At 41.5% G+C, this 24,522-nt stretch overlaps 1 protein-coding gene across 3 annotated transcripts in view; it reads left to right on the top strand.

Annotated features, from left to right (window-relative positions):
• The window catches only part of SAMD5 (sterile alpha motif domain containing 5), a 52,222-nt gene extending 34,526 nt beyond the window's left edge, over window positions 1–17,696 (top strand). Inside the window, exons 2-3 of one of the 3 annotated variants that reach the window (XM_058735576.1) lie at window positions 14,670–14,784; window positions 17,313–17,696. In XM_058735576.1, coding sequence (XP_058591559.1) covers window positions 14,670–14,768 — 99 coding nt within the window. In that variant the 3' untranslated portion in view covers window positions 14,769–14,784; window positions 17,313–17,696. The remainder of the gene's footprint in view (window positions 1–14,669; window positions 14,785–17,312) is intronic. The other 2 variants (XM_058735575.1, XM_058735577.1) reach the window with 2 other exon arrangements.
• Window positions 17,697–24,522: the final 6,826 nt, after the last annotated feature.

Below are 24,522 nucleotides of genomic sequence, written 5' to 3' on the forward strand. Positions count from 1 at the left end.
TTCTCACTCCCACCCCATGTAGTAAGAATAGGAAAGAAAATCAGTTGGTTGTCTCCAAATCCCCATCACTTGTGGCTTGGAGCATTTCAGTTTATCGCAGTCCATCTATCTCTTTCCTTCCTTGAGAGTAGTTGGTGGTCCAGCCCAAGTGTAACATTGCAACTGGGCAGGTAAATGATACCGTGTTTCCCATTGGTCTGTCCCACCTTGGGTCCTGGTTTTCCATCACTGACCATCCTCCCCTTTCCCCCCAGAGAATTCCCTTCCTTTCATTAGAATTAGTGGTGCACATTTTGAAGGCGGGGAAGAGTCATTCAGCTGTTTAACAGAACACTTCCGTTGATAAATCTGGCTACATCTATTAGTTTTCTATTGCTGCATGACAAATTATCACAAGCTTAATGGCTAAAGATAACCCTCGTTTAGTATCTCAGAGTTCCGTAGGTCAACATTCTGGGCAAGCTGGACCGGGTCAGGGTCTTACAAGGCCAGTCAAGGGAGCAGCCAGCCTGAGCTCTTATCTGGAGGATTTGGGGGAGAATCTGTATCTAAGCTTAATTAAATTATTGAGAGAATCCAGTTCCTTGCAGCTGTACGTCCAGGGTCCCCAGGTTTTTGCTGTTAGACCGGGCCACTCTGCATTGAGATGCTAACTGCATTTCTTCTCAAGTATCCTCTCCATCTTCAAGCCAGTGGTGGCGGGTTGGGTCAGTCTCTCTGACTTCCTGTCTTCTAGTCAGAAAAACGGCATACTTTTAAAACACGAGGGTTAGATTAGGCACTGGAAGACACTGCAAGAATCTGCCTTTTGTCTGATAATGTAACCTAATCATAGGAACCTCTCACGCATTCACAGGTCCACCCATACTTGGAAGGGAGGGCGTTGGACAAAGGCATGGGTGTTGCCCAAGATAGTTTAGAAAGGAAGTTTTCATTTTTGCCCCAGACTACGGTTTTGAAAGGTAAGAGATCTTTCTACAACAAGAATTAGATGCCTGTAGGTTGGCTAGCGTTTGTGAGGAGAAAGGATGAATTTTCTTTCAAAGGCTTTGTGATATACAGAAAATACTTAAAAAGCAACTGAATTCAGGTAAGGGGCATATAAAAAGCTTCCTTGCTTGATTTTTAAATTAAGAACCATAATCACAAAACTGCATTTAATACATACAGCCAGAAGAACTATAGTAATGGCCAATTAAGGGAGAGATTTAGTGGGGAACGGGAGGTAGAGAGCACAGAAGGTAAAACTCATCCCAAGATCTTTAATAGAGGAACAAGAGCCCTTATGGGATAATGCTGCTAACTGCTGCTGAAAACCATGTCGTGATTTTATCAAAGCGGTTTTGTAATTTTCTTACCTATTGCCTGTTCAGGGAGAACATCACGTACGGCTTGGCACCCCACCTCTCACTTCCATGTCACTGTTTTTGCTAGATTTACAGACAGGTTGTAATTTGAAATGATCTTGGTTATCTGCACGTCTAATTGTTTCTCTTCTGCATTCTGTACCCCTTCCCTAAAGCGTGCACCCCACGATGGCGGGGACCTCGGCTGCCTCAGATTTTCACTGTAAGCCCTGTGGCTCGAACTGCCCTGTGCACGTGGTAGGGGCTCAGTGAATATTGATTGAATCAATAACCGAATGAAATGATTTGCCAGCCTTTCCCCAGTGGTCTGTGAAGCAGATGAAGTGAAGGAAGGGCCTGGAGGTTACGCTTGCTTTCCTCTAGAGGGAGGCCCCTCTGGCCTTTTCCCTCTTGGTCCTTTCGTCCGACAGAATTCTGATGCTAAAAGCTGTTTATACAAAGCACTTGACGTCTCTGGTCACGAGGCTGGTAGATAAGTGCCTTGACCGTAAAATGCTCACTCACAGGAATACCTACTAATCAATTAGGTTGGACTTTATCTTGTCAGTGTAGGGCTAACCTAGCTATTTAAAATTGTTTTATTGTTAGGCGAGGTTGTTAAATCTGAAAAGAATATATTTTCTGGAAAATATAGATACCTTTCAGGTAACTTGAATATAAAGTTATAAACCGCAATGTTTCCTTCAACTTTGCCCTGGAATGGGAATACAGAGAATTGGCTGACGCCTGGTCCCAGCTCTGTCACGAACTTGTGCACAAGTCACTTCATTTGTGATTTCTGAGAACTGACCCATCTCAACATCTATAAAATGAAGAAATTTATGGCATAAGAAGTAGATGATTTCTAATGCTTCCCCCTGAGGAATCACCCACCACCTTTTTTTTTTTTTTTTTCCTCTCTCATTGGGAAAAGATCTGCTTTCTTTGAATGGGACTCAATACTTCTTGTTTTTTTTTGTTTTTATTTTTAAAGCTTCTATTCTTTTTTTAAATGTTCTTTCACTTATTTTTAAGAGAGAGAGAGAGAACGGGAGGGCAGGGGAAGGGGAGAGAGGGAGACTCCCAAGCTCCATGCTGTATCAGCACAGAGCCTGACGCGGGGCTCAATCTCATGAACCATGAGATCGTGACCCGAGCTGAAATCATGAGTCAGATGCTTAACCGACTGAGCCACCCAAGTGCCCTGGGTCTTCACATTTCTAAATATTGGCTGGCCATGTGCCCACGGAAAAGCTGGTGCTATAAAAGAATTTCCACAGGATTCCCGGAAGTGATTTGTTCCTCCTACCCTTGGCTTTTCTTCCATGAAAGTGAAGGCATAGTGTGCTAGATTGTATTAATTACTCTACTCCACATCATCCTTCCTGTGTTGCCCGCCCCCATCACCCCACCGCCCCCCTCCCCCCCACCGCCCCCCTCCCCCGCCAGAGTATCATACATTCCAGCCCTGAACCGAGAATAGGTGTATGGCCTGTTTTGGTCAATGAAAGGTGAGTAGAAGGCGAATTTCTTGTAGGCAAAAGCTTGACAAAACTATGCATGGTTCATAAATTTAACCTTTTCTCTCAAGTCATATTGACTGGCAATGTTCCTGATGGAGACCATTTTGTCCCCTTTGGTCCTGGAGTGAAGAAAATGGCACAGAACCATAGCAGCCCCACCATGGACTTACAGCGTGACTGAAAAACAAACCTTTGTTGTTGTAAGCCATTGACACTGTGGGGGCATTTGTTCCTGCAGCGTAACTGGCCCATCCTGACTGCTGCACATGCCTTGATGCTTGTGTATGCCAGTTCAAATCATCTTGGCCTTGGTTCATATTCCAGGCACTGCTAAACAAGCGCCTGTACACAGGCCTTAGCTAGCAGCACATAGGTGCAGGCTGACAGCTCATTGGCATAAGCCCGTGCTTCTTGCTTCACGTCCAGGGGCTTCTCTGGCTTTGTCATGCATTCCTGTGGGAGCTAAGAACTCACATGTATAAACAGGAAGTGCAGGGAAATGAACACCCACGAGGCAAAACCTTGACAAATGGGCAAGAAACTTGGAGGGATAAATGTTTCCCTCTTTCTTCTCTTACCTGCACGGTTCTGAGATGCATTTCCCAAGGCTCCTCAGAAGGTCCTGCAGGATTGAACGAACACATCAAGTGGCCAACCCATCATGCATCCTCCTTTTGGCTTTCCTTCCTTTATTTCACTTTCCCTGGCCCTTACTTCTACTCTCCGGGATCGCGTTCCCAAATAAACTACACACACGCAAGCCTGTGTCTTAGGCTTTGTTTGGTGGGGGAGCAAGACTCCTCACCAGTCAGACCTTCATTTAGTGGAACCAGTCAGAACACTGGCTACCAGCAGGGTGAATTATTTAAGTAATTCAGCAGTGTAAAGGATTATACTGTGCATTGATACAAACTTGCAAAGCATGAACACTCTGTTACTCAGCCTGGAAGTTATTGTTAGATTTGCTGATCCAAAAACCAGACCATCACCACCCCCCACACCCCACCCCTCACCCCCCCCCCCCACCCCGATTAGTCCTCTTACTGTTATTAGTTCTCCTTCCGTCCTGGTGCCTTAACTCCCAGGGCCATGATTTTTGAGAGTCAGTGATTTGTTGAATAGCATATTGTGAGGCAAATGTTCAAATATTAAAGCAAAATTGAGGTTTTGGGGTCTCCGTTGTTCTATGATGCCTTGTTACCCATCAGCCCGGTTGCCAGTCCCCCGACAGTGAGGTGTGGGACATTTGTCTGGCATCATGGGAAACATCACCTTGTTTAGGAATTGAATTGGCCAGGTTCCCATAGCATCTTGGCTCTGTTTCCTCTTCGCCTCCTCATTAGTCTGTTCCTTAGAAATCTTAAAATCGCAGCATGATAGAACCAGAGGGTATCTTAAAATCACCTAACCAAATGCCTTATTTCATAGGTCAGAAAACAAGTCCACAGAGGTTAAAGATAATGATCCATTTGGGGGGGTTGGGGAGAAGTTGAGGGGGATGCAATCCTGCCTGTTAAGAAGATACCATTCTTTTTTTTTTTTTTTTTTTTGACATAATTAAATTCTTGATTGTGAAGCTCTTAAATGAACCATGAAAATCTAAGCACTTACAATGCAAGTGTGATTTTTAACTAAGGCTTTTCCTCCCCCCAATCTGAATGTTAAGGTGGTGGATGCATAACTAATCTTAGCTGAATCTATATTAGGAAATCAGCAAGGTGTCTGTATTTAACTTTCATGATCTGTGAATATAATGTAGTGTTAAGTGGCATGATTTTGCACATTATATCCTAAAATAAAAACAACTCCTTTAAAGTGGTAGTAAAATACAGCAATGTGAAAGGTTATTTTACATTTGGTTTCAAAGGGAATGAGAAACAGACAAGAAGTCATTCTTAAACATGATTTCAGCCGATGGATATATCTATTTTAAATACTATTTTACCGGGTGGACAAAAGTCAGTTCTTGGAATCGTGTTCCGGGTCACATAGGAGAGAAATTCCTATCAACGGAAGGGGTGGGGGAGTTCTAAAATCCCTTGTTATCCTGGTTTTGAATTTTCTGGAAAATATCCAATGCATTGAGCTTCTGTGTTTTTTGCTTGGGGAGGTTTCCATGGATCTGTATTAGTTCCATGAAATTTGGATCCATTCTATTATCTCTGGAAACAGGCTTGGTTCCTGCAGAAACTACGTGGGATTATCTGTTTCTCTGTTTAACGTCTTTGCTACGGTGGTTTGGATTCCTGAAGGAGTGAACAATGAAAAATTGTAAGGCCCAACTGTGGAAGATTGTAAGGCCCAACTGTGTGAAGAGCAAAGCAGGCTATTCTGAGTTAAGACATAAAAAATGTTGGCCTTTGGCTTCTTGAAATACTGCTCTAAAAAGTCTTGCCTGGCAAATGCTAACCAATGCAAGAATGTAGGGGCCACAAGGGTGACCCTGAGGTTGGGATTCTGGGGTTTGACTTTCATTTGGTTAACCCATCTTCATTTTAATACATTTGAATGTTCCCAAGAATGTGATTTTAGCTTCTGAGGATTCTGTCCCTCTGGCAAAGTTGCTCCTAATCCAAAGAAGACGGACCCTTGGGGAATAAGAGTCATAGAATCTGTTTGGGTACCAAACATTCTCAGTTGGATATCCACGTAAATAACCTGCTTTGCATACATTTATTTGAAGGGGTTCTTGGTCACTTTTAAAGCAGTATTTTTTTTTCTCAATCAAAGGGCAGGAGGAAAGTAAAAAAAGTATATATAACAGTAAAATTACTTTTTTATTCACATGCCCTGTGTGGGGGGGGGGGGCTGTGGTTCTATGTTGTACTATGTTTTTAAAATAATTAAAGAGGTCTTTGTGCTTGAACAAGCTGAGAACTATACTCCTATGGTAGTTATGTTCTATAGGGCATGCTTCACAAAGCTAAATGAAATATTTAAAAGTTAATGGCTAGATAGTGCTTAAAGCATACACATTACTCATGATTTATTCTAATAACATTTGTGGATGACTAACTTAATGCTGCCGCACATCCATTCTGTTTTTTTCCTGAAGATGTGCCTAAGTATCTGTGCCTCCTAAGGGGGGGGGGGGTTTATATCACTCAGTGACTGAACGAAGAAATAGAGTTCCGTGCCTTTTATGGGATAAGTGTTAGAAAAAAAACACCCAGACACTTATATGGGCTTACATTGTGCCCGATACTGTTCTAAATAGTCTAGAAATATTAGCCAGCTCGTTTAATGCTCCTAATAACACTCTGAGATGTAGGTACTACTGTTGTTCCCATTTTATAGATGAGAAACTGAGGCACAGAATGGTTAGATTAAGTGATTGCCCATGGCCACCCATCAGGAAGCAGTAAACCTAGGGTTTCATTTCAGATTGTGAGCCTGGATCTCTGGTCCTGCACTGCTTTCTGACCCCCCCCCCCCCCCCCCCCACCAACCCACAGAGGATTTCACTTCTTTCCTGGCAGAAAGGGATAGATGGCTCTTGAGGACTACCTGGAGGGTAGGCTGGTTTGATTTCAGGTAGTGTACCCCTATGTGTTCTCCATTCCCTATCCCTAACCCTCAACACCACACACACGCACACACACGCGCGCGCGCACACACACACACACACACACAGAGTCACCTGGGCTTACTCTGGACACAATGACATTAAGCTACCTTGTACTATAACTGTGGAGTCCTTTGATCTGGGCTCTGTTCCCAGACCTTCTGGAACTGTCACTTCCTAGCAGCAAGTATGTGTGGCAGAGGCGTCCGGTGTGTGATGCAACTCAGTCCTAGTCACATATTTTGCAGCTTCCGGTGACCCATTCACGTGTCTTCAGAGTTCATTTGGCCAAGGCCAGAATCTTGAGGATTCTTCGGATGCCTTTATAAACACTCTTCTTTTAAGACAATGAGCTAGGGGCGCCTGGGTGGCGCAGTCGGTTGGGCGTCCGACTTCAGCCAGGTCACGATCTCGCGGTCCGTGAGTTCGAGCCCCGCGTCAGGCTCTGGGCTGATGGCTCAGAGCCTGGAGCCTGTTTCCGATTCTGTGTCTCCCTCTCTCTCTGCCCCTCCCCCGTTCATGCTCTGTCTCTCTCTGTCCCAAAAATAAATAAACGTTGAAAAAAAAAAAAAATTAAAAAAAAAAAAAAAAAAAAAGACAATGAGCCAGTGGCCTCTGAGACTCTGAGTGACGGCATCAGAGAGTGTGGCCTTTGTGAGCCACTTGAAATTGTCCCTCTTTTCCCCTGCCAACACCAGAGAAGAGGTAGAGAGATAGCAAACCGCACAGATGCCCTGGACAGTCCTTCATTCTGGCTGCCACTAAACATGCAAATATGCTTTGCAAGGAATTGCTAAAGAGGATTATGACAGTTGCCTTGCTTCCCTGCCCATTCCAATTTGGCAGGTGAGGTCAAGGCCCCGTGGAGGCCACGCTTCAGTGTTCGGGAAGCCGGGATGGGATGCCAAGAGACCACGGTTATTTTGATGCGGCAGGCTGGCTGTGTTCAGAATTGCCCAAGTGACTTCAAAAGCTCCTGTTGTGAAAGCTGGCAGGCACAGTGCCTTAGAGACGCCCCCGACCCCCTCAGACCAGCTATCGCTGCGGTCTTTCTCACCAGACAGGAGAAGAAAGTCAACTGGCTTTCATGGCAGGAAGGCTCCAGACTTTCTAGTTTCTTGGGGCTGAGGCAAATAGGGAGCCAGGAGGGTAAACGCAGAGCAATTATTAGCAAGGAGCTTCTATTTCAAAGGGCAGAATTCTATTCCAGACTGAGGAGTTGGTCAGAGATTGGTGCTGATTTTGCGATATCAACTTGACCCTTGCGTCTAGAAGTGGTATAGAGCGGTGGTTCGCAAAGTGTGAGCCACAGACCTCAGGGGGTCTCTGAGACCCTTCTAGGTTCTGCAAGGTAAGAGTTACTTTATAGCAACCCTGTGACATTGTTCACCTTTTCGCCCCGTGGACATTTGCACCGGTGGCACAAAAGCAACAGGGAGCAAAAACGCAGGCATGTTGGTGCCGATCAAGGCAGTGACACCAGCTGTATTAGGGTTTATTGTATTCCTCACCTTTACATGCCCCAGAAAGTCATCTGCCTTAAAATGTCTTTGGTGAGTAGTGGAGATACGTATGGTTATTAAATCACAATCTCTGCGTACATTTCAAAAAAAAAAAACAAACAAAAAACACTCTATCTGACCAAGAGAAAACTGTTTCATGGGGGTTAGGGGCCGGGTTCCCCCAAATAATACCACTTTGGCATATTGATTACTTTGAATTAAAGTTCCATGAGAAACAGCTGATGCAGGAAGGATGCTCTGACTGTCCTTTGTCTCTCTGAGAGCAGAAAATAAATCTCCATGTGAATGGTGGCCCCTGCTCCAGGGGAAAGGAGTCATCCTTACCATCAGAGCTAGGGAGTTCAAGGCCAAGAGCCTTTGTAAACAAACCTTGATATTTCTTTACTAAGTTACTACCCTAAGCCTCAACTTCTTTGCCTTGTCAATTCTTTACACATTTATTGTTTCTTTGCTGAAAAGGTATAATAGCTGCCTGTTTTTGTCACTTCTTTGGGTCTCATATCTTTGGGGCCTTCATGCACACACTATTATTTTTATTTATTTTTTAATGTAACTTATTGTCAAATTGGCTCCTGTACGATATTAAATTTGTTTTTCTCTTTTTAGTCTCTCTTTTATTATGGGGTGGGGGGGTGAGTTCAGCCAAGAACCTAGAGGGTAGGGAGAAATTTATTTTCTTTCTCCTACGTACCCATAAAGACTTCCTTTGCAAATGGAAGTGTGTGTGAACCTTGACTCTGCAAACCAAGTCTCTTCTTGTTTGAGTTACCCGCTGAATTGGCTGCTTTATTCATGGAACATCACTTTCAGTTGAAAGAGTGACTGAGAAACAAACTGTGGTTATTTAGACTTGGGTGTTTAGCAGATAACTCTTTGGGTTTTTTTTGTTTTTTGTTTTTTGGTTTTTTTTTAGCAGATAACTTTTTGAACGTGAGTGACGGATATTTATGGTTAATGCTAAAATCTGAATATTCAAATAAAAGTACATTTTGGAAAACTTACATCTGTCACAGTGAGATTGACAATTTTCCCATGTCGAAGGCTTTTTTGATGAAATGGGCAGTGACATTGACAAATACATTACTTTTTTGATAGCGAATAATGATGTGTATTGTTTGGAAGAGCTGCATAACCCATGAATCCACCAGTTTCCAAATGACCAATGCATGATGTTACCAAGTCATATATGGAAAGAGGTCCATTAGTAGAAAACAGACCAGGGGTGTCTGGGTGGCTCAATCGGTTAAGCGTCCTACGTCAGCTCAGGTCATGATCTCACAGCCTGTGGGTTCGAGCCTCGCTTCAGGCTCTGTGCTGACTGCTCAGAGCCTGGAGCCTGCTTCAGATTGTGTCTTTCTCTCTCTCTGCCTCTCCCCTGCTCGCACTCTGTCTCTCTCTCTCAAAAGTAAATAAACATTAAATTTTTTGAAAATAAAAAATAAAACTATGAAAATAATTTTCCTTTTTATTTGTTTTTTTTTAGTCTTTTTCTAATGACGTATCTGTGTGAGGCTAGATTTTGTTTAGATACTTCACCTAAAATAACATATTGTCACAGATCAAATGTGGATGAGGTGAGAATCCAGTAGTCTGTCGAACCAGCCATTAAATAAATATCCAAAAATGAAAATTAATGCCATGCTTCTTAATTTGGGGGGAAAATGTATTTTTTCATAAAAATCTTACTTAGGTTAACATGTAATGCATTTACTATTTTTATTTTTAAATGAATTAAATATTTCAAACATTGCTCAGTTGTGATTTCAAATAGTGTAAATATATCAATAGTTATAACCCACATAAACAAAAGCTCTTTGGAATCCTCAATGTTTGGTTTTTTTTTTTGTTTTTTGTTTTTGTTTTTGTTTTTTTTAAATACAAATGGATCCTGGAACCAAATGTTTGGTGACTGCTAATAGAGAATTGCAGTGTTTTCCAGCTGGAGCCTTCTGAGCTGTCAGAGAAATCAAAAAAAGTTTTCCAGGTTGGGAATAGTGACTGTTTCATTATAGACCTTTAAATGTATTTTGTAATGAAAATACTGAAAATTATTTAAATATTGTCCTCTTTAAAATGAAAACCTCATAGAGCTCAAATATGCTTACCTTGCACATTAAACTCTCATTCATCAATAACTGATATTAAAACAGAAAACTATGGGCAATTATGTGCAATTTTAACTCATTGGAAATGAAAGTATCCACATACATCGTTTGTTATCTGTAGAGAAATGCTTGCAAATAGCCACTGAACCCTTCTCTTGTCCTGCAATTTAAAGCAAATCATAAATATCCAAACAAATAATAAACCAGTGGACATTAAGCAAAAGAAAAGCAGTAATTTCAAATTCTGATTATTTTCTATTTTTGATGCTGTAGCAAGTGGTTAAATCTCAGTCGGCTTTTTAATATACACGGAGTTCATGTATAAACACAGTGTATCGTCTTTAATGTATTTTTCATAAGTCGTATTTTTCTTATATAATTAATTTAAATAGTTTGCATCATTTATTTAATGTGAAGAAGCAAAATTTCCCTTATATATTATGAATGACATTGCATATAATATCTAAGTAAGCATGATGCTCAGCATTTAATATTCTGAATAAAAACACCTTTTGCCTAAAATCACATTTGCATGTACTTCCTAAAACAATGAAGTGATTAAAAATATTCCTAAGAGCATTTGAGAAATTATATCTTTCTGTAAGAGGGGTCTGTATTAGTTTCCGAGGCCTTCTGTGACAACGTGCCAAAACCTGAGTGGCTTAAACCAACGGAAATTTATTCTCTCATGGTTCTGGAATCCAGAAGTCCAACATCAGGTCTTGGGGGAGAGGGCGTGCTCCCCCCAAAGCCTCCAGGAGAGAATCCTTCCGCACTCCTTCCGGCGTCAGGCGACTCCTGGCATCACTTGGCTTATGGCTGCCTCTCTCTCTGTTCTCTGCCTCTGTCTTCACATGGGCTTCTCCTCTGTGTATGTCTCTCTGTGGACTGTTCTCCTCTTACAAGCACACCAGTGACTGGATTTAGGATTAGGGTGGGCCCTAAATCCAGGATGATTTTATCTTGAGATCCTGAACCTTCTGCAAAGGCCGTATTTCTAAGTTCACATTCTAAGTGATAGGCACTTTGGGGAACACCATTTATTATACATTCCCAATCACAAACGGTGGGGTGCAGACCTACTTAGGGCACCTGGGTGGCTCAGTCAGTTGAGCATCTGACTTTGGCTCAGGTCATGATTCTATGGTTCATGGCTTCGAGCCCTCCATCGGGCTCTGTGCTGACAGCTCAGAGCCTGGAGCCTGCTTTGGATTCTATGTCACCCTCTGTCTCTGCCTTTCCCCTGCTCACACCCTGTCTCTCTCCGTCTCACAAAAAATGAATAAAAATGTTAAAAAATTCAAAAAAATGATAGGGTGCTGACGTCCTTTTATAAGAGGAGGCTCTGCTGTTGGACAGACCCCCTCTGCCACTGATTAATACTTTAACCCAGCCAGGTTACCTACACTTCAAAGCCTCAGATTCCTCATCTATAAAACTGGGTCTGTGATAGGCATCACATTGGCTTCTGGTGACAAGTGATGGAGATTTCGCGTAAATACACGATGTTCTCAGCACAGTGCCTGGCACAGAGGAAGGTCACTTAATAAAGATTAGCAGTTGTTTACTGTTGCTAGGATAGGCAGGTAATAATAATTACAGTATTCTCTGTAAACATACCGTTAAGGGCAATCATATCGATGATAATCATAGTAAGAGTTAGCAGATTACTGCTAATGGTGTCTTCAGAGACCATTAGTACATAATAATGGATGATTTTACAGTGACTAGGTAGATGAGAGAGAGAGAGAGAGAGAGAGAGAGAGAGAGAGAGAGAGAGAGAGAGGGGAGAACCCTTCAGTGGGCAGCCTTGAGTCTGGTTAGAGACAAATATTCCTGCAGACTGAGTCTGTGTTCTCCAAGATTCGTAGGTTGAAACCTAATGCCTAGAATGGTATTTGGAGGTGGGGCCTTTGGGAGGTGATTGGGTCATGAGGATGAGGCACGGATGACGGGGTCAGCGCCTTTATAAAACGTCCCCCAGAAAGCTCCCTCACTCCTTCAGCGAGAAGATGGTGTCTGTGAACCAAGAAGAGAGCCTTCACCACCGAATCTGTAGGCACCTTGAGGTTGGCCTTCTCAGCCTTTGTTGTTTATAAACCACCCAGTCTCTGGTATTCTGTTGTATCAGAATATTTATTTTTGAGACAGAGAGAGACAGAGTCTGAGCAGGGGAGGGGCAGAGAGAGAGAGAGGGAGACACAGAATCCGAAGGAGGCTCCAGGCTCTGAGCTGTCAGCACAGAGCCCAATGTGGGGCTCAAACCCATGGATTGTGAGATGATGACCTGAGCCGAAGTCGGACGCCCAACTGACTGAGCCACCCAGGAGCCCCATTGGGTGTTTGTGTTTAAAGTCAAAAAAAGAAAATATACATAGGTCACTCCGAAGTCAGTTATTTTTTTTTTTAGTCTGTAGAATTCCCTGGGAAATCTAGCAGCGAAAGGACATGTATGCCAGCTAATTATGTGACCTTAAGTAGGCATCCTCCAGCTTCCTGGGGTCTGGGAGGCAGCCTTGGCCTTTCCTAGTGCAGCAGCCGAGGGGACCCAGGCCTTTCGAGGAGCGGAAAGGTGACCATCACGATATATACTGGTGGAGTGGACATATACTGAAAATGTTTTCTCTGTTGGAAATAGATACTCTCAGCTGACTGCCAGACTGATATTTTCCAGTAGGAACTTAGCTTACTGAGGAATGATACGTAAACGTTACCCTGTGGGGGATCCCATCGGTCAGCGATAGTCGTGTGTGTGACGTTATATGTATGTTTCCACTGGAGACATAAAGAGAATGAAATGTGGTTTCTGCCCTTGGAGAAGTTCACAATTGAAACGAAGCTGAAGGGGCTCCTGGGTGGCTCCGTCGGTTAAGCGTCTGACTTCGGTTCAGGTCTTGATCTCATGGTTCATGAGTTCGAGCCCCACATCGGGATCTCTGCTGACAGCTCGGAGCCCGGAGTCTGCTTTGGATTCCGTGTCTCCCTCTCTCTGTGCCCCTCCCCGCTCATATTCCCTCTTTCTCTCTCTCAAAACTAAATAAACATTAAAAAAAAATAATAAAAAAAGAAAAACAAGCTGTATTTAAGCCCCGTCTCTCTAAGCAAATTCCAACCATCCTCCGTTCCATAACGATAGGCATTGTGATGTGACTGAATGTTGGTAAACTTAGCTTGAGAAAGTCATGAGGTAAAAAAAGCTTTTATCTTGTCACCAGACCACCAGACCACATTCAGCTCTGTGCCCCTTGTGTCATCCAGAAGGAGAGAACGTGGCATTTGTACCATCAATCTTAACTTTTTCCTGAGAGTGTTTTCCCCACCCCCATTGTAAGGAAACTGCATGGGCTATTAATATTCACTCGCCAGTTTTATGTCTTTATCCCAGCACCCAAATGTGGATATTTTCTGCCTGTTGGCTCTATATCTGCAGTGGAGTTATAGCCTCTAGAATAATAACACAACAGAGAAATAACTTCTAAATCGGGCACCCTCCGTGTAACTCTGATTGCCTTTAATTAGGGGGGTAAATCACAAGCTAAAAAGAGTAACAGACTTGAAATCACTTAAAAATCAGAATAATCAACCGAGAAAAAATGTAGTCTCATAAATCTAATTTTTAACTACAGCACAATAGTTTCTTTATTCATTAAATAACTTTCGCCGCCCCTCCCTGTTTCTCGGATTGGAACTCTAACGTCGATTAGGAGAATTGCCAAATATCTGTGAAGTGAAAGACTTTCCCTCCGCCCCTCCCACTCCCCATAATAGCCTAGAACATATAAAACTGAAAAGTCACCGTTCAGCCCAAGAATTAGGTTTGTGTGGCCATAACTATTATTGAGAGTGGTTTCAAAGGCAGGTTAGGGGAGAATTAGGCCAGCTGGGGAAGAACCCTTTTTTTCTTTTCTTTTCTTTTCTTTTTTCTTTTCTTTTCTTTTCTTTTCTTTTCTCTTCTCTTCTCTTCTCTTCTCTTCTCTTCTCTTCTCTTCTCTTCTTTTCTAGCAGTGTTTCCCTAGAAATAGAGAGATATAATTTGGCACATTACAAACTACTGCATTCATTTTTCATAAACTCCACCTTTAAAAATAACAACACTTCAGGAGCATTGATAGCACCAAAAATATAGCCTGCTATTTATTGTTCCAAGGCTTGGCTTTTCATGGTTTTTGAGAAAGGACCAGATTTGAAGCAATGCCATGCATGATTTTTTTTGTCAACCTAATATCCAAAGAAGCCTATAAATACATATAAACAGATTATTATTTCTCTGGAGTGAAGAAAGAGCTTCTTTCTTGGTAGGCATCTGCCAGATAATTTAGGGGGGAAAGGAAATATGAAAAACGTGTGGCGGGGAGAGCAGCCGTGCGAAATAAGGCTGGACTGGCAGTGCCCAGAAGACTCCTTTCCAGCAGGTATCCCCTGCAAGCCGGGCAGAATTTTCAAAATCTGTTCGCTCCTATTCCATACGAAGAGTGGGCTCTATCAGGAGCCGGATCAGGGACGTCACGGTGCATGTCAGCTGCCAGAGCGTGAAGCCGCGTTTGTAACAGAGAAATTAGTGACGTTTCCTTGCAATCATGAACCAACATGTGCTGGGCTCATTACAGCTCTCTGGGACTGCTCACATCTTGAAACTCTCCATTGACCCAACTGCGGAAATCCTGTTTGTCTGCCTCCTGCTTTCTCCCCCAAAGAACAATAAATAAACAAGCAAGTAAGTAAGTAAATAAATAAATAAATAAAACAAAGCAAAATGGAAGGCTGGGCTTGTTTAATGAATGTGATTTGTTTTTGTTGAAGCAAAGGCACACACGAGGTTTCAGAGGCTGTCAGCTCGGTGCTGGGTTTGTGAATGATTTCACACCCCACGTCTTTAAGGGGTTTAATAATATGGAAGGTGTCTGCATTTGCTGGTGATAACCTGTCCAAAGGCATTTTCCTTACTTTCGTAGGTTCCTAGAATAAAAATGACCTTTCAAGGTAGGTGAGGCCATCTTTCTGACTTCAGATGGAACTATATCTAGCTTGGGCAGACATCAGAGACTCTTTCGTTGTAGGAAGAATGTCCTCACCATGGGCGTTGCCTTATCCCTCCCTTTGTGACTCTGCCCTGATCCTAGCTGGGGTCTTCCTGCCATCTGAGAAATGCCTGACGCCTAAAGCTGTAACCTGAAGCTCTTTCTTTTGCCTTTTCTGTTTGAAATGCAGTCTCTTGCACTGTATAGGCAAGATAGTTTTTGGTGGAATGCCTTTCCATTCATTCACCTATGACAACGTTACACCAAACAGTCTTGCCGTCTTTATATTAGGGTGACTTCCCTCCTCTACGGAACTTCCCCTCGTCCCCCCCCCCCCCCCACCGCCCTGCAAAAATAGTTTGTCAAGATAGCTTGAACATGATTTTTCCACAGTTCATAGCAGGAAGTGATCTTGATAGAGGCGTTGGCTTAGATGTGAATTTATTGGAGTGACTATTTGAATATGTAAATTAGTAGTATGATATTATTACTTAGTAATATAGAAAAAAAAAAGGGCCTGGAAAGAGCTTGATTCCCCGGAGAAAGAAACTTTCTGAGCATGGATAGTAATACTTTCTCTCCATTTAGATGCAGTTGGTGGATGATATTACCCACACTAATTAATAATGACATATTAGTTAACATATTGCCATCAGCAGGTGGCTATTTGAGCAGGGGTGAAAATGGCACATGCTAAAACAAATTGTTGTACCCTAGAGAAATGTGCAGAATTATTCTTTAAAAGAGTCTTTTAGTGATGTCTAGAATACTTTTTTTTTTGTTTTTTTTTGTTTTTTTTGGCACTTAACACAGCTCTTTTAAGAGCTAAAACGAGGGGTGAGGCTGGAGAGGTGGAGATAGAAAGGCAAAACAAAAGACAGCACAACTGATTCAACCTTTTTCAAAAGCTGTTCCAATTAGAAAACAAAATGAAACAAGTTAACAGTTGAATCCAAGCGGCACGGTCTGCCTGTCACATCAGACATCGCGTTGGAAGACTCACGTGTCCTCATTCTTCCCCTCTGCACTCTCTTTCTTCCTCCCCTGCATGTATTCTAGATCCATCAGGGGATTTGGGGCATGCAGCGACATATGGGCAGGAAGCCATAATCTGTTGCTGGCTTTCGGCTTCTGAGGACTCTCTGTGACAAAGAAGGGGTTAAAACTGTCAACGCCTATCACAGCTCGGTGATAATTAGTGTAATAGCAATCCCAGAACGTCGGCACAGATGACCGCAGGACAGCAGGCAATTTCTACGAGAGGGGGCTGCTTCCTAAGAAATCCTTCTCGATCTCTTTCCAGCTCGTGTACGACTACGCTTTTGAAATGCCTACGTGAAAAAGTGACTGTGTGTGCCTACAAACGATTCTAAGGATGACTGTGAATCTTTTTTCTATTTCAGAAGGTGCATTTTGAGTTAGCAGTTGCAGATACAAGTTGAATAGATATGTACCCTCTGAGCCCGAGATAGGTGGCCTTTAGAATGTCTCCAAGTGTGCTGTTACTTCTGCTACTGAGGACGCTCCCGCGTAGTAGGGAGCGAGGTGACGTCAGGAGACAAACTGTTGCAAGATATACTTTCATTTATTTTTTTTTTTTTTGCTTTACTTGCCTGTTCTTACAAGAAACATAAAAGGGGGGGAAAAAAAAGAACAACGTTTTTAAACAAGACAAATAAGACTTGGGCCTGAAAAAAATTACATTTTTCATTCAGTAGCTTCAAGGAGAAAATTGATAGGTAAAAAAAAAAAAAACAGAGACTTAAAACTGTTTTTTCAGGGGCACCTGGGTGGCTCAGTAAGTTAAGCGTCCAACTTCAGCTCAGGTCATGATCTCATGGTTCATGAGTTCGAGCCCTGCATCGGGCTTTGTGCTGACAGCTCAGAGCCTGGAGTCAGCTTCAGATTCTGTGTCTCCCTCTGTCTGCCCCTCCCCCACTTTCTCTCTCTCTCTCTCTCTCTCTCTCTCTCTCTCTCAAAAAGTAAACATTAAAAAAAAAAACAACTATTGTTTTAAAAGTCCATTTGATAACCAGAAAGGACAATTGTGACTTAAACATAGGAGCAGCAGTCGGTACAGCATGTGACTCTTGAGCTCAGGGTCGTGAGTTCGAGTCCCACACTGGGTGTGGAGTTTACTTAAAAGAAAACTAGGAGCAGAAATCCATGATGGACTAGGGGAAGAATGGGTAAAGGAGAACCTAAATAACCCCGATATGTTCAAATCCACAGGTCCCCATGGCCGGCATCCTAGAGTACTTAATGAATTGGCCGAAGTCATCACAGAACCGCTAGATATCATTTTTGAGAACTCGTGGAGGACTGATGAGGTGCCTGAAGACTGGAAAAGGGCATATTTAGAACCTTCTTTCAAAAAGGGACATGGATGATGACCCTGGAAATACTCATCAGCTTAACTTTTTGCTTGGAAAAATTCTGGAATAATCAACTTAGTATCCTGGGTAACTAACTTACAACAGCTAGAAGTGAGGCAGTGAAACATCACATAAAGAAGAACTGAGTTCAGTTTTGAGATAAGGTCTTGTGCATACTTTGGGAACTCTCCTGTCCATTCTCCGAATTCTTGGGGGGAAATAAATGAGGTTGGCTGAGGCATTTGGGTGATAACTGATTGTAAGTGTAATATAAGACACAGAGCAGGTTTCTGGCATTAGCTTGCCATTACATCGTTTCCACATTAGCCTTTAATTTTTTTTTTTTTTTTTTTCAACTTTTTAATTTATTTTTGGGACAGAGAGAGACATAGCATGAACGGGGAAGGGTCAGAGAGAGAGGGAGACACAGAATCGGAAACAGGCTCCAGGCTCCGAGCCATCAGCCCAGAGCCTGACGCGGGGCTCGAACTCACGGACCGCGAGATCGTGACCTGGCTGAAGTCGGACGCTTAACCGACTGCGCCACCCAGGCGCCCCCACATTAGCCTTTAACTTGAGAGTTAGGAGCTTTCATTTTATATTTTAACATACATCTTCTTCTCGCTTCATATAGGACCATGTTTTCGTGGGTTGAGATTTTTTTTTATAGAATTCAATATAGAATAGTTTGGTGATGGAATTCTTATTTTAAGGTGCTTTTTATAGTCATTTCATATATAGGTAGAATCATAAAGCTGATGAATTAAGGAACATCACCCAGGGAAGACCACTTTTTCTAACTTCTCGTTTTAAATTTAACCTGGCTGAAGTTTAGTGTTAGGACCAGTAACAGTGTCTTGCTCTCCCAGCAGCCCGGCTAGAGCCAGCTCTGTAACTTGATAGCTAGTTTCCCTCACTCCCTGGGGGCTGCCAAGGCCAGTGTTGTGTCCAATCCCACCTCACTCCCCAAGTTTCTGATGTCAGGCGTGTGGGGGGCAGGGTGGTAGACCTAACCACTGGTCGCATAACCACAGCCAGAAAGGAGAGTAGAAGGAAGTAGGGGAAGGAAATGAAGACAAATCTGGAATATTCCTGATTCTTACTTTTCTTGCCTTTGGATGTCAGTAGTTTTATTTTCTGCTTAGAAAACACAGCCATGTTGATGGGATCAAAAATAATTGAAAGGAAGTTATCAAAGAAGACACAGATACACAGCAGGCTCCCAGGGTAGGCAGCTTCTGAGAGCCCCTGAGCAGTCCTGCATTACAGAATCTTTCCCACACTACTTGGAAATAGACACGATATGTAAGTTTACATCAGCATTGTGATTCTTAAGAGTAGGAGGCTCTCAAAGGAAAAGCAATTAACATGCATTTTCTTCCTGGTGCATACTGGTCCCTAGGTGAGCAGTTAAGGTCTCCAAGGGCATTTTTATCACAGTACTGCTTTAAAAATCTAAGGTTTACATAGTTTATCTACTTCTAGAGATTAATTTAGACACTGTAAAATCAGTCTCAAATGCAACGCAAGGAGATCAAGCTCAAAAGCATGTATAAATTGTCCTTTAAACTCTATGTTGCTTGCAGATAAGTAAGGATCATACTCCAGTCAACCTTTTCGTCATTTTTTTCAAAGGGAACCAGAGTCTTTAAAATTTCCAAGCTAGATTTTGTTTTGTTTTGGTTTTTTAAGGAGTGGGAGGTCTGTATAGATTACAGATATAATTTATTGTGATAACAAATGGCTTCCTCTTCACGACCTCATCTCCAGGTGCAGCATTGGTGGTAGGTTTATTTCACAGATGTACATTTACATGCATTTTTTGAACTGTTGCTAGAAGGGACCCGATTTCTGAAAACTCTGCTCACCATGGGCATTATGATACAATCTATGGCAACCGGAAAAAAAAAAAAAAGGTGGGGGGGACTCTGGTCATTTAAAGTTTTATTTTCTATTTGTGTTATGTCTAACTTCAGTTATCTTGCTACATTGAAATCTCTTTGTGTCTGCTGTTGGAATCTGAAAGTAATGATTCTCTACCTAAATTAAGAGTCACAATCTAGAATGGTTAACTAGCCAATGGACTTGTAAGACTTCTTACCTAAAGCCAGAGGAAGAAAACTTTAAGTAGGGAAGTATTAAAGGCAGCTCATTAATTCTTTTGCATTAAATGAAGATCAGGTAAGAAATATAAGAGAAAAATATAAGAGAAAGGAAGGAGTCTTACCATGAATTATACCTGGAGATAATTACTCTTAAGGATGAGTAATTATTTCGTAGCATTTTCTCTTTTATCTAACATTTATGATATCTTTAATATTTTAAGATAAGGTAAGGGACAGATATGTTAACAGAACTAGAGGAGTACCTGGATTTGTATTTCCTAGAACATCAAAAGATATTAGTTAGAGACTTTTCTTTCATAATATTGAGGATATTATGAATTTGGAGGATTATAGCAAAATTCCTGTTCAGTTCATCTTACAACACAATTTTGTGGGGTGAGGAATCAGCCTTTTCTTGACTTAGGTAATGCATAATGTGAAGGGCTTCCTCCCACTACAGGAATTTAAGCAAATTAGAACAGCTGTATTCAAGCAGTTTCTTAGTCCAGAGAAGTTTACAGCATCTTGTGTTGTGAAATCAACAACAAAAACAGTAAGCCTTGAGTTTTTACTTTGGAGCTCCTTGGCTCTTAGTTCAAATTTTGGAATCATGCCGATTGCCTTTTCAGGTGGTGAATCAATTTAGAACATAAAGTATAGTGTAGCATGGGGAATGGTCTTGAACGATTATTGAACTAATCAACAGTTTTTTATCCTTGTCCATAAAATAGGAAAAATAAATACCTTCCATAATTCCTAAGAGGCTTATTAGCATTCTGCACCAAACATCCACAGAGTTCCTGGCCCAGTGCTTGACAAATAGGTACTGAGTGCCTTCCTCTCTTCCATTTTTTACTCTGTTATTTCCTCTTATATGAAAGAAATTACCTTAAAACTGACTAGAAAACTCCAGCATAAATTGACATGTCCTTATTACTGCCTTAGACCCACTGAACAAGGCCCCTTTGCTTTCTTTTAGAAAGGATAGAAAGGTTACAGTGGCCACTCACAGTAGGAATTCAGTAAATGTTTATTGATTGAATGAAAAGAATGTGATTTTTTATCCAACGTTTTTTTTTTTTTTTTTTTTTTTTTTTTTTTTTTTTTTTTTTTTATTTATTTTTGGGACAGAGAGAGACAGAGCATGAACGGGGGAGGGGCAGAGAGAGAGGGAGACACAGAATCGGAAACAGGCTCCAGGCTCCGAGCCATCAGCCCAGAGCCCGACGCGGGGCTCGAACTCACGGACCGCGAGATCGTGACCTGGCTGAAGTCGGACGCTTAACCGACTGCGCCACCCAGGCGCCCCAAGAATGTGATTTTTTAAAAACAGGGAGCAAATGTGTAAGGCCAGCACTTTTCAAGGCTGAGGAAATAGTCCCATAGACACATAGGAAGGTATTTCTCCAACTTTCTTCTTTTTTTACAGCTTTAGATTTATAAATTTGGTGTATAGGTTAGTGAGTAGTGTATCTGATTTTGTGACTGTGATTTACAAATTAGGAGTGCAAATGGGCATTTCCCCGTCGATTCTTCCGGGATAAATCCAGCAAGGTACCAGGCAGATGATGGCAGATCAACAAACTTTTCTATGTGAAGAGAAACCAGATGTACCAGTGACTAGGAAGCACCCGCCAGAAAACTGAGCTGAGCCTATCTGGATTATTCTCTGGAAAGAGTCTGACTGCTGTAAACAGGTTCCTTGCCTGGGCATTGAAGAATAACAAAAAGAGAGGTTAAAGAAAATTACATTTTTAGACAAAATATTTGGTTTATATAAGTTCTTACATGAAATATTAAATTAGGTATCAAAACATCAGGTTCAGGCAGGTAGAAGGTTTCTGAATTTCAAAGTAAAATAGGGAATAAACAATAGAATATTATATCCAGAGACATATACAGGAAATGAGCAAGAACCTGACCTTAAATTGCCAGTTCTCTGTTCAGACCAGGGGCCAAGTAATAGGCAATGCTTAGAAGTCAGTTGACAACTTGTGCTTTGACCAAAGCATCTTTAATAACAGATGCTGTATTAAACACAGTAAGTAGTACAACACAGAGCCAATCAAATCAGCTAGGTTTTCTCTTTCTGAAGTTTCTAGATTCTTCGCAATCTCAGTGGTCATCGGTTAGATATTCCTACATCAGATGTTTTACACTATCAGATTCTTTGATTAGAAAATTGTTGTTAACATCATATTATTAACCTCTAAGGATATAAAATCACATTTCTATTCCATGATCACTGTGACAGATATTTCCATGAAAGGTACACATAAAAAAACAAAACAAAACAAAATGGTAGTAGTCAGAAAAATGAATAATATAAATTTTTATTTTTAATTATCAACTTTGATGTTTTTCTTTCGATTTTTTAAATTCCTGGAAATGAAGTTTTTTTATTGTTGTTGTTAAAAGATAACTTTTAGACGAAGATGGGAGGTTAAATTCCACATTAGGAGCTGGTGGGGTTTTTTTTTTTTTTTTTTTTTTGACAGTTTGACCAAAATTTCTTTCACTGATACAAAAGGAAGGACATCAACTTGTCAACATTAAGATGAGAAGTGTCTTCTATAGATGTATTCTGTATCATGCCCTTTGTCAGATGAATTTCTCTTTATTATTCCAACAATAAAATGCTGACTTGAACATCTTCAGGGCAAAGTGGTGTATTAATTGGGGCAAATGGTAGAAATTCTATTGCAGTTGTTGCCCTGGTCTCTAAGACTGACAATATTCTGAGATACTTTTTGGGTTACTACAACCATTATTCATTGAGAAGTTCTGCCCATCCAGAAATGCGTGCATAGGTCCAAATAATCAACATGTGTACGTCTACATAGCTGAGCACAGATTCATTCTAAATAAAAGCTGCAGTTTGGTTTTTGCAAATGTAACTGCAACTGACACCTTCTTTCCCCTTTCATTAATTGTCTTTAAAACGGATTATATGAGAAGGCTCTATTAAAAGCTTAATTGGAACAGCATCATGAACCGTGGATTGTGTGCCCGTGCAGCGCTGTGATTTGCAAACATATGTCCGCTCTTCAATAAATGTTATGGCTTTCACAGCGGTTCCGCCTTGGCCTCTTTTGTAATCGTTTACATTTCGGTGAATGGCGTAGAGTATGTGTGTTGTTTAAATTGACGATATATAAATGTTTACAGTAATGTAGCATTATGGGTAGCATGGGAAATCAGAGTTCCAACTTGAAAGACAGGAGAAAGCCAGGCTCCCCACACACCATGCAAAATGCAAATAAATCGTTAACGATGTGTGCTTGGATGCATTTGTGTGATTGTTATAGACGTGTATGTCGTGCCTTTCTCCTCCCCCTCCTCCCCACTTCCAACTAAAAAAGTACTCCCGAGGGTGATAGCATGCGATTTTGTGCCAGTAATTGTGCTTCACCAGAGTAGGAGGTGGGGTGGTGGGATCTATTAGGTGGCAGGCTCCCACAGCCTTGAATATCCATCACCCACAGGTTGTGATGCATCCACAGACAAGCAGCATCTCAGGGATCATTAGATCTAGAGTCTACCAGACTCAGATCCTGGCCTCACTGCTTTCTGGCTTCAGGATCTTGAGCAAATGGAATAAATAAATATAGACCTTAGCACGATAATTAGCACATGATAAGCAGGCCCAAAACATCAATTACACACACACACACACACACACACACACACACACACACATATATATATATATATATATATATATATATATATATATATATAAGTCAGTAGTAGCATTGTGGGTTCTGTATAAATGGCACCACGTGTGATATGTTTGGTGATGATGAAGGACTGTTTTTATTCCCACTGAATTCAAGGTGAGCAGAATATAAATTTAAAGCAAGATGTAGGGTAACTATTAGGAAGAAATATGTAACAATTAGAATGTGAGAAGTGAAAAGCATCCTAGGATAACATAATCTGGTTCAGACACTGGCGAGCCCAGGGTTTGTGGCCTGACGTTTGTTCTCCCAGACCCTCTAAATCCTGGCTTTTTGTCTCAGAGTCTGGAAAGTCTACCTAAAGGGATCCGTGGCATCTTCAAAAGAGACCCATCTCTCTAGACTGGCCTTAATTTCAACTTAGCTCCATAGTTTTTGAGACCTAGCCTCAGAACACTTTTACTCATATCCTAAAAGTCCAAGCAGCCCCAGGGCTCTGCAGGGGCCAGCATCACATTATGAAAGCCTCATCGTTCAGCTCTAAAATCTTAGGCTTCAAGTCTTCCTTGGTCTATCAAGCATATTTAGAAAAGTCAATGATATTGGCAGCCAGCACTAGAATGTATTTTTTTTTAATGGGGAGTTGCATGCATGAAATAGAAATCCCAAGTAAGGAGTGTTTGGTAAAAAAACATGGGATGGTTTATATCATTAATAAAATCGCTTCACATAAGGCAGCTTTTAAACGTCTTTCATCTGAAACTGGAAAATGAATACCTTCTAGTCTCATTCCCGGCCATATGCTGCTCCACTGAGGATTTTTTAATTTAAAAGAGTACTCTTGAACAATTTTAAATGAAAAAGTTACCTTTTTTCCCCTCCTAGAGTTACCCCGAGGACAGAGTGTATTCGTGTAATTACGGACACTTTTTTGGCCAACTTCCTCCACTTTCAAATCTCTCCATGTACCAGTAACAGGATGTCTGTGGAATCTCATCTGTTTCTTGGTTGAATAATGAGCACCGATGGTGAACTGTAGATCTTCAGCATGCATTCTTTTACATCCGTTGAGCTCGATCAATTTAACGTCCACTTCATTTTGGAAATTAGTCTACGTAACCACATTTACAAAAATAGCCATTTCGGGTGAAGAATATACGTTTCATTTTTTCTAAATCCTGACCTATACATCGGAAGCCCTCAATGCAGCTTTGGTTTTCCTGGTGAGTAGCTGTCTAGTCCCGTGCTTTTTATATCTTCGCTGCTCTCTGGTCTGTAAATG

This window comes from Neofelis nebulosa, chromosome 6 (genome assembly GCF_028018385.1).
Source record: "Neofelis nebulosa isolate mNeoNeb1 chromosome 6, mNeoNeb1.pri, whole genome shotgun sequence".
Lineage (NCBI taxonomy): Eukaryota > Metazoa > Chordata > Mammalia > Carnivora > Felidae > Neofelis > Neofelis nebulosa.